The sequence below is a fragment of the Doryrhamphus excisus genome, linkage group LG2 (assembly GCF_037039965.1).
Source record: "Doryrhamphus excisus strain RoL-2023G ecotype Guam linkage group LG2, RoL_Dexc_Guam_v1.1, whole genome shotgun sequence".
NCBI lineage: Eukaryota > Metazoa > Chordata > Actinopteri > Syngnathiformes > Syngnathidae > Doryrhamphus > Doryrhamphus excisus.
In genome coordinates, this window is record NC_136358.1 from 28,984,329 (window position 1) to 28,998,077 (window position 13,749).

General features: G+C 44.4%; 3 protein-coding genes across 3 annotated transcripts; 2 read left to right on the top strand and 1 right to left on the bottom strand.

The window, feature by feature from the left end:
• Nucleotides 1–1,111: 1,111 nt before the first annotated feature.
• cdcp2 (CUB domain containing protein 2) lies at nucleotides 1,112–8,441 on the top strand. Its single transcript, XM_058062648.2, has 6 exons — nucleotides 1,112–1,178; nucleotides 1,720–2,067; nucleotides 2,133–2,474; nucleotides 4,444–4,800; nucleotides 7,823–8,001; nucleotides 8,076–8,441. The coding sequence occupies exons 1-6, from the start codon at nucleotides 1,112–1,114 to the stop codon at nucleotides 8,379–8,381; spliced, it is 1,599 nt and encodes a 532-aa protein (XP_057918631.2). The 3' UTR covers nucleotides 8,382–8,441.
• Nucleotides 8,442–9,260: 819 nt separating this feature from the next.
• On the bottom strand, nucleotides 9,261–10,678 carry tceanc2 (transcription elongation factor A (SII) N-terminal and central domain containing 2). The gene is made up of 4 exons (XM_058061916.2): nucleotides 10,432–10,678; nucleotides 10,223–10,364; nucleotides 9,899–10,092; nucleotides 9,261–9,634 (listed from the first exon to the last, which is right to left on the bottom strand). The coding sequence occupies exons 1-4, from the start codon at nucleotides 10,528–10,530 to the stop codon at nucleotides 9,446–9,448; spliced, it is 624 nt and encodes a 207-aa protein (XP_057917899.2). The 5' UTR covers nucleotides 10,531–10,678; the 3' UTR covers nucleotides 9,261–9,445.
• Nucleotides 10,679–10,924: 246 nt separating this feature from the next.
• tmem59 (transmembrane protein 59) lies at nucleotides 10,925–13,726 on the top strand. The gene is made up of 8 exons (XM_058061301.2): nucleotides 10,925–11,159; nucleotides 11,254–11,359; nucleotides 11,740–11,834; nucleotides 12,046–12,198; nucleotides 12,261–12,330; nucleotides 12,448–12,559; nucleotides 12,678–12,795; nucleotides 13,261–13,726. The coding sequence occupies exons 1-8, from the start codon at nucleotides 11,004–11,006 to the stop codon at nucleotides 13,420–13,422; spliced, it is 972 nt and encodes a 323-aa protein (XP_057917284.2). The 5' UTR covers nucleotides 10,925–11,003; the 3' UTR covers nucleotides 13,423–13,726.
• Nucleotides 13,727–13,749: the final 23 nt, after the last annotated feature.

The following is a 13,749-nucleotide window of genomic DNA, read 5'->3' on the forward strand; positions in this document are numbered from 1 at the left end:
TTTCTTTCCAGCAATAATACTTCAATAATATTCAATTAGCCTCCGAGTGATACTGCAAGAAGAAGAAAGGGAGCCGCCGTGTGTTTCACTCAAGCTCCCCTTTCAGTCATTTTGCCGCCATTTCAAGCCTATTTGTTTCTGGAGTATTTACTTGAGGTGATTGAATTGCCCTGAACAGGCCGTATCTTCCTGCAACACATTTCAATGCTGCCCGTCATCCGCATCCTTGAACAATGACAAGCTTTTTCTCCAGCACCAGGACGGAATTAGGATTCAAAGGCAGGAGCCTGTTCCAGGAATTTCTGCTCTGTACGCGCGTGTGTGTGTGTGTGTGTGTGTGTGTGTGTGTGTGTGTGTGCGTGGGAGGGGACGAGGAAAAAAAATCACTTGACTGATTTTAATCACATTCTTATTTATTTCAGCTTGGAGCTTGGTATGACTTGGAAGGAGCCGAGGGAGCTGCGCGGCGGTGCAACAGCGCCCTCCAGCAGGCTGAGGTGGGTATTGCCTTAGCTTTGACATCATTAGCTCTTCCTTCTTTGTTATGAATTCAAACTCCTGCATGTGTCTCCTAGCTCAAGGTCTGCACAGACGCCTTCGACTTTCAACTGCAGCTGGTGTGAATTTGTGTAGGTTCATGCAGGAGAAACAATATTCAAGGTTGTTGTTGTTTCATAATATTACAGCAATAAAATTAGAAATAGATTAAATAGTGGAAAATTTGTATTTAACAAGAAAAGAAGTCACAAGTATATGAGAATAAACCACAAAAAAATGATATTTTTTAGACCTGCTAACAAAGAAAAGAAACAAAAAGACATCAACAGTTTGCACCTCTGCCATTTTTATTGCTGACATACTTCCTGTCTTGTTGTGACCGCCATTAAAAACGATGTCCTGACAAGCTGCTCATAGGATTGCACTCATTAAAATTTAGTGAGGCAGGAGGAGGAGGGGGAGGAAGAGGAGGAGGAGGCCTAAGCCAGGCCCAGGTGGGGATCAGGTTGGTTTAAATTTTTTAGCAGTGTCCATCCATGGTGTCTTCCCGTGCGCCATCATGCTGCCGCCTCCGCCGCCTTTCGATATGTTTCGGGGCTAAATCAGCAATATCATGACTCTCAGGGTCACCTCGCTTCTTCATTTCCTGCTGCTGGTCCACAAGGCCGCGGCGAGAAGAGGTAAGTTGACGTTTGTGATGAATATAAAATAGTCACTTTTACACTCCTGTTGCTCAGTACAGTAGACATACTGTAATCATAGAAAATCAGAAAGACATCATATAGATTCACATGTTAGCCTTTTTGTTCCTTTGTTACTTCCTGTTCAGATTCTGGGAGATCTGGAAAGCTTTGTGGGCTGGTTATTGTGTGTAGCTGCTCTACAGGAGTCCACAACTCAAGACAAAGGGCCAAAAATTAGCATAATAGGTCCCTTTTAGAATGTGCCACAGGTTTTTCATGAACCATTAGTTTGTTTATGTTCCCTTTTATTATGTTTAATAATATATTATGTTATGTTCCCTTTTATGGCTGAGTTCCTGTGGTTAGACTCTTATTTTGTAAATTTTTGTACTGTATATCTGCATGGAAATGTATTTTTGTAAATCGTGCTGCACAAGAAAATAGTTAAATTGGGTTAAATGGTATACTAACCACACTTGAATATTACACTTCCTGTAGGTAATCAAATCAAACGATATTTTATTTTGTCACCTTTAAGATGTGAAATGTGGCGGCATCCTCTCTGCTTCATCTGGCAACCTCTCCAGTCCAAACTTCCCAGGCGTCTACCCGTACAACATCGACTGTTCCTGGCTCATCGTGGTTCCGGAAGGTTCTGCTGTGCTGCTCACCTTCTACCACTTTGAGTTGGAGTACCACGCCCAGTGCGCCTACGACCACGTCAAGATCTACAACGGCGCGCCCGGAGACGAGGGCAACCTCCTGGGCACCTTCTGCGGCGACAGCGCCCCACCCCCGTTCACCTCGTCCTGGAACGTCATGTCGGTTATCTTCCACTCGGACCGCCACGTGGTCCACAGGGGCTTCAGGATTGGCTACAGGAAGGGTGAGCACGCGCTAGCATACAAGCTAACTAAAATCTGTCAACAAGGATGGTGTGTCTCTCCACAGACATGTGTGGGGGTGTCCTCACCGGCCTATCAGGTGTGATCTCCAGCCCGGGGTACCCTCAGGACTACAGCAACAACGCAGACTGCACATGGTCCATCCAGGTCTCCAACGGCACCGTGGTCACCTTGGTCTTCCTGGACTTCCAGATGGAAAACAACGAGGGTTGTAATTTTGACTACCTGGCCATGTTCGACGGACGCGGCATCGGTCACCGCCACCTGGGCACGTACTGTGGGGCCAACAAACCCCCCACCACTGTCACCACCTCCAGTCAGCTGCTGGTGGTCTTCAAGTCGGACTTCAACATTGGCGGCCGAGGCTTTAAGGCCTACTACTACTCAGGTAACTCCTCCTCCTCGATGTCACGTTATTTGTAGTATTGCAACTAAACCAACATTTAGCACAACCAAGGGTCGAGGTGGGGTGGGGGGCACAGGAAGGGGGGTTGTGTTTGCAATTGTGGGATATGATGGTGTACTTGAGATGGATGGATGGAGGGATGGAGGGTGGAAGGAGAGACAAATGGTTGGATGGAAGTACAGAGCTGGTTGGAGGATGGATTGGCAGAGATGCATGGATGGATGAATGGATGATAGATGGATGGATGGATGGATGGATGGATGGATGGATGATAGATGGATGGATGATGGATGGATGGATGGATGGATGGATGGATGATAGATGGATGGATGGATGGATGGATGGATGATAGATGGATGGATGATGGATGATGGATGGATGGATGGATGGATGGATGGATGGATGGATGGATGGATGGATGGATGGATGGATGATAGATGGATGGATGGATGGATGGATGGATTGACAGAGATGGATGGATGGATGGATTGACAGATATGGATGGATGGATGGATGGATGGATGGATGGATGGATGATAGATGGATGGATGGATGGATGGATGGATGGATGATAGATAGATGGATGATAGATGGATGGATGGATGATAGATGGATGGATGGATGGATGGATGGATGGATGGATGGATGGATTGACAGATATGGATGGATGGATGGATGGATTGACAGATATGGCTGGATGGATGGATGGATGGATGAATGGATGGGTTGACAGAGATGGATGGATGGATGGATGGATGGATGGATAATAGATGGATGGATGGATGGATGGATGGATGGATGGATGGGTTGACAGAGATGGATGGATGGATAATAGATGGATGGATGGATGGATGGATGGATTGACAGATATGGATGGATGGATGGATGGATGCATGGATGGATGGATGGGTTGACAGAGATGGATGGATGCATGGATGGATGGATGGATAGATGGATGGATTGACAGAGATGGATGGATGGATGGATGGATGGATGGATGGATGGATGGATGGATGGATTGACAGAGATGGATGGATGGATGGATGGATGGATGGATGGATGGATGGATGGATGGATGGATTGACAGAGATGGATGGATGGATGGATGGATGGATGCATTCATGGATGGATGGATGGATGGATGGATGAATGGATGGATTGACAGAGATGGATGGATGGATGGATGGATGGATGGATGGATGCATTCATGGATGGATGGATGGATGAATGGATGAATGCATGGATGGATGCATGGATGGATTGACAGAGATGGATGGATGGATGGATGAATGGATGGATTGACAGAGATGGATGGATGGATGAATGGATGGATTGACAGAGATAGATGGATGCATGGATGAATGGATGGATTGACAGAGATGGATGGATGGATGGATTGACAGAGATGGATGGATGGATGGATGAATGGATGGATTGACAGGAATGGATGGATGGATGGATGGATGGATGGGCGGACAGACACATAATTGGATAGACTGTAAAAATGGACAAATGAAAGGATGGACAGAAAGACTAGAAAGATGGATGATCACTGGACGGGCCAACAGACGTACAGAAAGCAGAAACGGCAACAATGTGGAGACAGGAAGTAGGAGAAATATGACCTCATTAGAGACATTGTCCTCTGATAGCATAAAAATGGAACTCCGTCTGCTGAAAAGGTGACAATGACATGCAGCAGATTGCTGATCTCTATCACTCATCTCAGCAGCGTTAACTCAAGACCATGAGAAAGTCCAACTGTCAATCTGTCTCCTGGACTGGGCGACTGCTAGCCTCGTCCATGAATACACACCCCGGTCTTGGAAGTTGCCCATTTCCCCGTGCTTGGGTCCCCATTGTGTCCATGCCTTCATTTGCCATGCCACAGACATATTTATCATATATTTATCATATATTTATCATATATTTATCATATCTTTACCATCAGGTGAATGCCAGCAGCTGCTGTCAGCCGTGAGCGGCAACTTCAGCAGCCCCCACTTCCCCCAGATCTACCCCAACAACATCAACTGCCACTGGAGCATCTCGCTGGCGGCCGGCTACCGCATCAAGCTCTTCTTCCCCGTCATGGACCTGGAGGGCCGCAACAGCCTGACGGGCGAGTGCGACTACGACTCGGTGGCCGTGTACGACGGCGGCAGCCAGGCGGACGCTCCCCTGATGGGGCGCTGGTGCGGCAACGAGAGGCCGCCCTCTCTCGTCTCCCGGGGCAACAAGATGCTGGTGGTGCTGAACACGGACAGGGACGAGGCACACAGGGGCTTCTCAGCGTCTTATCTTGGAGGTAAACGTCTGGATAATCACTGGAATACTAAAACCCGGAAAGTTCCTACAGGACAGTAGTTCAATGTTATCAATGAAATTAGTTTATTTCGATTATTGTGTTTGTTTCCTTTTATTTCCCGATTGGTTGGGAGATATCTCTGGTATAAAACAGCCTAGGCCAGAACACTGTATACTCCTCTGGGCCAGATTATACCCCAATGTAATACAGTATACCTTTCACCTATTAGTAAATAGTACAGATTATACCCCAATGTAATACAGTACATCTTCCACCTATTAGTAAATAGTACAGATTATACCCCAATGTAATACAGTACATCTTTCACCTATTAGTAAATAGTACAGATTATACCCCAATGTAATACAGTACATCTTCCACCTATTAGTAAATTGTACAGATTATACCCCAATGTAATACAGTACATCTTTCACCTATTAGTAAATAGTACAGATTATACCCCAATGTAATACAGTACATCTTTCACCTATTAGTAAATAGTACAGATTATAACCCAATGTAATACAGTACATCTTTCACCTATTAGAAAATAGTACAGATTATACCCCAATGTAATACAGTATACCTTTCACCTATTAGTAAATAGTACAGATTATACCCCAATGTAATACAGTATACCTTTCACCTATTAGTAAATAGTATATGTTGTCATCAAATTGTCAATTGTCAAATTATCAATAACCTTGAAATGTGCCAATATACTGTATTTTCTGGACTATAAGTCACACAAGGCCAGAAAAGCATAATTAGGTAGAAAAAAACATACATAAGTCGCTCCGGAGTATAAGTCGCACAAGGCCAAAAATTCATAATCAGGCAGACAAAAACATACATAAGTCGCACTGGAGTATAAGTTGCAGGAACAGCCAACCTATGAAAAAAAGTGCTACTTATAGTCTGGAAAATACGGTATATATATTACCGTATTTTCTGGACTATAAGTCACTCCGGAGTATAAGTCGCACAAGGCCAAAAATGTATAATTAGGTAGAAAAAAACATATTTAAGTCGCTGCGGAGTATAAGTCGCACAAGGCCAAAAATGCATTATGTAGAAAAAAACGTACATAAGTCACTCCGGAGTATAAGTCGCTCAAGGCCAAAAATTCATAATCAGGCAGACAAAAACATACATAAGTCGCACTGGAGTATAAGTCGCAGGAACAGCCAACCTATGAAAAAAAGTGCTACTTATAGTCTGGAAAATACGGTATATATATTACCGTATTTTCTGGACTATAAGTCACTCCGGAGTATAAGTCGCACAAGGCCAAAAATGTATAATTAGGTAGAAAAAAACATATTTAAGTCGCTGCGGAGTATAAGTCGCACAAGGCCAAAAATGCATTATGTAGAAAAAAACATACATAAGTCACTCCGGAGTATAAGTCGCAGGAACAGCCAACCTATGAAAAAAAGTGCGACTTATAGTCTGGAAAATACGATATATATATTACCGTATTTTCTGGACTATAAGTCACTCCGGAGTATAAGTCGCACAAGGCCAAAAATGTATAATTAGCTAGAAAAAAACATATTTAAGTCGCTGTGGAGTATAAGTCGCACAAGGCCAAAAATGCATTATGTAGAAAAAAACGTACATAAGTCACTCCGGAGTATAAGTCGCACAAGGCCAAAAATTCATAATCAGGCAGACAAAAACATACATAAGTCGCACTGGAGTATAAGTCGCAGGAACAGCCAACCTATGAAAAAAAGTGTGACTTATAGTCTGGAAAATACGGTATATATATTACCATATTTTCTGGACTATAAGTCACTCCGGAGTATAAGTCGCACAAGGCCAAAAATGCATTATGTAGAAAACAACGTACATAAGTCGCTCTGGAGTATAAGTCGCAGGAACAGCCAACCTATGAAAAAAAGTGCGAAAATACGGTATATACGTATATTCAGCTTTAGGATGTGATTATTAATATGAAGTGTATTTCATATGGGGTAAAATCTGCTCTTTAGCGAAGTAGCCTAGGCCATGTTATACCCCGGATCTAAAGTGGCCTAGGCTACTTTACCCCAACAATACAGGGGGGCATACTGTGGCCTCTTAGACCGGCTTTAGCTGAAGACAAACCTCTTGATGTCGTTTTTTATTAATTCCACAAGACAGTAGTAGCTTCCATTTGAAAAAAACAAAAAACAAAACCCTGGCCGTTCCTGGTTGTAGAAGAGCGAGCGTGAAAAGCACCTTCCAGCTGACGCACGCCCCCACCGCTTCAGGATGAGGCGAGTACTGCGGCACGCTGTATGACATTCCTCTGTATTTGATTGTCTGGTTAGCGAGAATAATGATGTCACACTTCTATTAAAGACATCACACAGGCTGTAGAAAGTCATGATGTGTAATCAGTGTTTCTGCAATGTTGTACTGCGTTGGCCACACGCTGACAAACACGAACTGTCAGGCGCAATGAGCCACGTCAGGGCGGGGCCACACAGGAACGTTTTCCAGTCAAAACGGTAAAGTATTTTATTGTTTCAGCCGCTGTTCTGTGTGCCCTCAAGCGGCATGGTTCCACAATTGGTTGGAATTTCAGGGGTCTTTTTTGGTTTAACTCAGGCTTGCTAAGCTGAGTGGGCATTGGAACTCTAACAATGAAACATGGATACCAGAGGAAACCCCTGTCTCCTGGGACGGTTTACCGCTGTTCCATGTTTTCACCATTTGTGGATACTGCCTCTCACTGTGGTTTGCTGGAGTCCCAAAGCTTTTGAAATGTCTTTATCACCTTCTCCAGACTGTTAGATATAAACTACTCTTGAACTAATGAGAAACTAATGAGTAGAGTAGTTACTGAGGAACTAGGGCACTTTCATTTAGAGTAGTGACTGATGAAATAATGAAGAGCTATGAGTGGTGGTTAGGGTTAAGTAGGTACTGTAATTTGTGTACCTCATTGTAAAATACTATAACAGCATTCTCGTTTTACATTGGATGTCGTGTACCTAACGATGAGCTAATGTGTGCTTTTGTGTTCCCAAAGTTGTTCCTGTGAACGTGAGCTGCACCAGGTCAGAGTTCACCATCTTGATACCCCAGCAGTCTCTACCTCAGCTGGACCGCGAGCGCATCTACCTGGGCAACCCCACCTGCACTTCCCAGTTGACAGCGACCTCCTATAAGATACTCGCACAGTTCGTCAACTGTGGCACCGCCAGCCAGGTGACTCCCAGTCACGTCGGCAGCCGGTCACGTGTCAGCTACAGGAAATAACCTTTGAAGCTGTCCTCTGGCAGAAACACCGCAACATCACCATGCTGGTCAACAAGCTCTACATCGACTTCTCCGACGGCGAGCAGCACAACGTCCAGGAGTACAAGGTGCAGTGTGACGCCATGAGGAAGGTGGCCTCGGCCTCCATTGTCTCGGCCGAAGAGCGCCGCCTGGAGCAGCAGGCCTTGCACGCCGATGCCGGTGGCGGGGGCCATGCTGGACGACCCAAAGCAGAGCCCCACGACCTCAGCGATATCGTCTTCATCAGCATCTGCGTGCTGGCCGTCATCCTCATGGTGATCGCCATCATCTGGTTGGTGCTCCTGTAGCGGCAACGTTAGGTCCACCATGACCGCCGATTGGTTGCAGCGCACGCTGACAGACCACAACATTAGGTACACCCATCACATCCGGTACAAATGTGCTTTTACAATAACAGCTGGGTGGCACTCTTATTACGGCTAGCATTTATGTAGCAGATGCTAATTTGAGAGATGTTGTCATGGCCGCCCATCCCTCCCTGTCTCGTCAGCCTGAGGCAGGAGAGGGCTCTTTGCCTCTATGATTGACAGCACGTAGCAGATGAAGAGATTAAAATGACAAAATTTGCCTGTGTCACTTCCTGGTGGTGTAATGGTACAGCTGTCCCATCTTTTAATTATTGTATATTATGATGCATAATATGACTCAACTGTAGTGAAATGCTCTGAAGTTATGAACCTATGATGCTTTTTACACTTTTCTGACCTGTCAATGTAGTTACAATGTTGTATTCTGGTGTCAGATAACAAGCTTTGCGTATTTGGAATTGAGTCCTAAATTTAGCTTGGGATGGCTCAAAACGCTCGGATTCAAAAGGTGTGGTAAAACTGTTTCTTTGTGACGTGACAGAGAGGGGAACATCCTTATTTACTTTGGGCATGTGACCAATTCCAACAGAGTGGGCATGCCCAGAGGCATAAAAAGGAATACATTAAAACAGTTTTGGCAGGAAGCACAAATCAAAGGAAATACAGCTGGAATAGGTGCAGATTCTGGAAAATCTAAAATGTTTTCTGTGCGGGTAATTGTGTGTAGCTGCTCTATAGGAGACCACCACTCAATACAAAGGGTCAAAAAATTAGGAAATAGGTCCCGTCTACATTGAAAGGAGATCAATACAATGTATGCTACATGTCTTGTATATGAACCCATTAGATATGCAGGTGTACCTAATGAAGTCACCCATGAGGATTTTACTTCACATTTTCTTTCCAGTATAAAAACAAGAAGACCAATCAGCAATAAAAAAAGGAAGCAGGGGGACCAATGAGAATGAACGACATATTTACACTGAATAAAAAATAATAGCGATAGTTTACGTTTCAAGTATGAGCTTTGCATCGATTGCAGGCTATTTCTTATATTTGGACACCAGCTGGCCAACTGAGGAACTGTTCTTCTTCGTGTGAGCTCTGAGCTCGGGTTGGTGCCTGAAGGCGAACACCAGCGCTCTGATCGTCCTCCTGTAGGAACTGCTGACTAATCTGCCACTCTGGTGAAACACCTCTCGCTCTATGTTGTCCACGAGTCCCGTGTCCTCCTGGCGGGGAAAGAAAGACGATAAAAAAGTCAGTCTCAATAAATATTGCCTCAGTGGAAGACTTATGGAAGAGTATTTTAATCCCTGTTGTACATACAGAACAACAATGTGGGGAATAAAGGCTGTGTGAAATGGGCTTTAACATAATGCAGCAGATATCATGCATGGAGTTGTCTAATTTCTGTGTTAGAGCGCACATCCCAGGCTTAATATTCCCGATGCACTCGAGGAAGCCATTACAGTGGGTGGCACACAGGTCCTCACCTTGACCTCCAAGGCCTCTGCCATGAGCCTTCTGGCGTTGCTCCTGAGCCCCTCGGATTGCTTGTCGGAGCGCACCTCGATGGACGGCTTATTGGAATTCTCCTCGATGAATGTCCTCCAGTCTGTGTAAACCTTGGCGGCCGCTGCGCTCACCTCCGGGTCCTGATGCTTCCGCAGTTTGTTGACAGTGTGACCTGAGGAGGAGGGGGGGGTTAGACAATGACTTTAATGGGGCAAAGTTGAGTAAACAGTTCTGATTTGGGGGTTTAAAACCTGTATGTTATGCATCATACAGAATTGCAATGACAACAATAAACAGCCTACCTATTTTAGTGCTCTTGAGCACTTCCCTGGATGGCATCTTTTTGCTCAGCTCAGTCAGGGCACTCAGCATGTTGTTCCTGCTCTGTCCTGGCAGCTCCAACGTGGACTTGCAGCGCACAATGTCCTCAATGACGACCACCCTCTACAGAAAACAGCAAAGTCTCAATGCGTCCTATGGCTGCATGCACCTTCATGAAAACACAACTCACCCGTAGCGATTCTATGGTGGTTTGCTTGTAAACTTTCTCGTTGCTCCTCGACTTTTTAGGCTTGTCTTCCGTCGGTAGTCGCACCACAAAATTGTCCATTTGTAATCACAAATTTGGGGTTTTCTTAAATGAGCTTATTCGTTCATTTACTATGAGAATTCTGGCGGATAAACCCACAACATCAACTGCTAAAGCTAGCTGTGAGCTAGCAGTGTTATGCTACGGGTGTTGCATTTGAGGTAGTCGGGAATGTAGAAGTCATCGGCGGTAAATATAAAATATAATAATAATATAAAACATAACAAAAAACGACAACCACATTTTCTCAAATATACGAATCTCATATTCAATCAAGTTTATTTTGTTCCCATTAATTATGTTAGTAAACATGAGTGAAATCCAATTCACTTATTCGTCTTATCTCGTCTGAAACTACAAAACGCTGATATGTCCCGGGCCTCTAAAAGCCACAAAACAATCTCGTAGACGTCATCTTCTCGCGAGGACTTTACCAAGGAGGAAGAAAGAGTTGAACTGGACGGTGTTGTTTTGTTTGGCACTTCGCAGACAAAATGAGGACATTGTCCCATTTCTTCGGTGTTTTGGGGTTGTTTCTCCCGCTGACGAGCGTATGGGCCTCCTCAGACGTGTTTGACAGCGTCTTGGGAAGCACGGCGTCCTGCCATCGGTCGTGTGAGATGACATACACTTTACATACGTACCCGCGGGTGAGTGTTGTCAAGTTAGCTTAAGGGATCACGGCTAGCTTTAGCTTCCATCATTAGCCTTGTGCTGTTGATTATGAAATTATATTTTTTGTAGGAGGAGGAACTCTATGCTTGTCAGCGAGGCTGCCGACTCTTCTCCATTTGCCAGTTTGTTCGTGACAGCAAAGATTTGAATCGCACTAAATCCGACTGTGAATCAAGTAAGCTGAAAATGAGCCTTTGACCTCAATGGCTTCCACTCTCTGCTTTTAAGTGTTCCGGCTACTACACAAGCCTTTTTTGTTGCGTACAGTCCTTTGTGTTGTACAATACAAATCACTCTCACTCTGATGCAACGCACTTCTTATGTAGTATGTTGTTTACATTCCCCAACATGGTGTCAGGCGTACATAAGGCTGTTTGTACAGTGCTGGACTTGGTCACAATTCCCCCTCCTTATGCAGGGTTTCCCATATATTCATTTATCTCTGGCGTAATTCATCTTTACTTTAATCCAAGATGATGGAGGGATTTTCATGCATGCATTCATAAAACATATCCAGCATTTTCATATTCTTTTTTCTGCCATCCTGATTTCCAGCCTGCCACGAAGCCTACAAACAAGCTAGTGAGCAGTATGCATGCAAACTGGGCTGCCAGAGTCAGCTTCCTTTTGCTGAGCAACGCTATGAACAGGTACAGTATGTTAAATCTTAGTCTGACATTAATTAACAGGGTGTGGTAACTTGTTTTCATCTTAACTTCAACAAACCTAAGTGATGAAGACATGGCGTCTCGTCTGCTCTGATATCAAATCGGTTGTAATTTGTTGTTCTTTTGTAATTACTTGACCCAAATATTTGTCTATGTTGTAAAGTGTTATCATAGTTCTATTGTTGTTTTGAAGCTGGAAGCCATGGTGCCGAGGATTCACCTGCTGCACCCGCTGACATTAGTCCGAGGCTTTTGGGACGACATGATGAATCAGGCACACAGCTTCATCACCTCCACGTGGACGTTCTACCTCCAGGCGGATGACGGCAAAGTGGTCATTTTCCAGGTGAGACGCTGTCATGGACTGTTTGTCTTAAAATAAACCCTCATGTTTGTCTTGATTGCCAGACTGAGCCTCAAATCAACTTCTTCCAGTTTGAAGTGGAGGAAGAAGAGGAGCATCAACCTCAGAAGACAAGTAAGTTGGTCAGTGTTAAGACTAGGAGTGCTGCACGTCTCTGAGATGCAGAAAGCATAAAACAGGCTTTAGTCAACACAAACAGAGGTATCACTTTCATTCTTCTCCTACTTGAAGCCTCGGTGTTGAGCAGCCCCGTCTACAAGGACTACCAGCGCACTCTCATCCAGGAACGGGATCGGGACATGAGCGCCGATGGCAGCTACAACCTCTTCAGCTGTCTCTCAAGGTCGGTGAACATGCTTGAATTCAGGATGACTAGGATCATCACATCCCAGCATTTAGTCTCTCCTGGGTGGGGAACCCAAGCTATGCAACTCTTCATTGCTGTACTGTGGAATATACAGGAACCCTTGGCTGCCGGGTTGGATTCTCACCACCACTTTGGTCTTGTCGGTGCTGGTCCTCATTTGGATATGCTGTGCCACCATGGCCACCGCTGTGGACCAGCATGTGACAGCTGAGGTAGGTTCCTTTTTGCCGCATTGTTCTTGGTCAAAACCCGGGATGTTCTCAGCTTATCATCTCTGAAAAGGAGTAGGAAGAAGCCAAGCTTGTTTCATGAATTAAAATAGGAATCGATTGATCAACAGAAACCACTAAGTTACAATAAGTGGAAACATTAAATAAGACGAGAGGATAAGCGGCATAGAAGATGGATGGGTGGATTAAATAAAACGATTCAATTAAACATGTTGGAGATATTAATGCTGGAATAAAGTGCAGAACTAATGGTTAGAAAAATGGAAGTAATTTTAGTATGCAAATTAAGCAATAGTCTATAGGATGATACATTTCTTAATATTGTTGAATAACATGCTAAGCAACAAACTGGACTTAGCTTTCCATAGGGGTGCTGCATACCGCATCCAGCAGATTATTGGAAAATGAAATGATGCCCTATTAATGGAGATGCTTCCAACTTTTCAGAAATTGAGCATCTACGGTGACGGGGAGTTCATCACGGAGCAGAAACTGATTCCCCACCTGCCGTCCTCGCTGCTCATTATTACCCCAAAAGGGCTGGAAGCAGAAAAGGAGGGGGCGGGGCCTCTCCCTCCCAAGGTGAACCTTAGTCAATCTGACATCTAAAAGCTACTTTTTTTGGCAACATGAGTTAATCCCTACGCTGTCCTGTGATATATACATAAAAAACTACTTGGGGAAACATTTTTTATGATTGCTTTGCAAATGAAGCGTGGGACACAATGGAGGCTTTGCGCTTCTACATTAGCTCAAAAGTAATAGTTTTACGGGTGCTTTTTCCTCTAATTGTTATAACTTATTTTATTGAAAATGTGAATGGATAATGCCGACACCTTCTGGTATGGTACAATGTGGTAGCAGCTTCCTTTACCCATCAGATTTAACAATAAAATGCTTTTAAATTCAAAAAGGACAATGAGTATTTCAGTACAT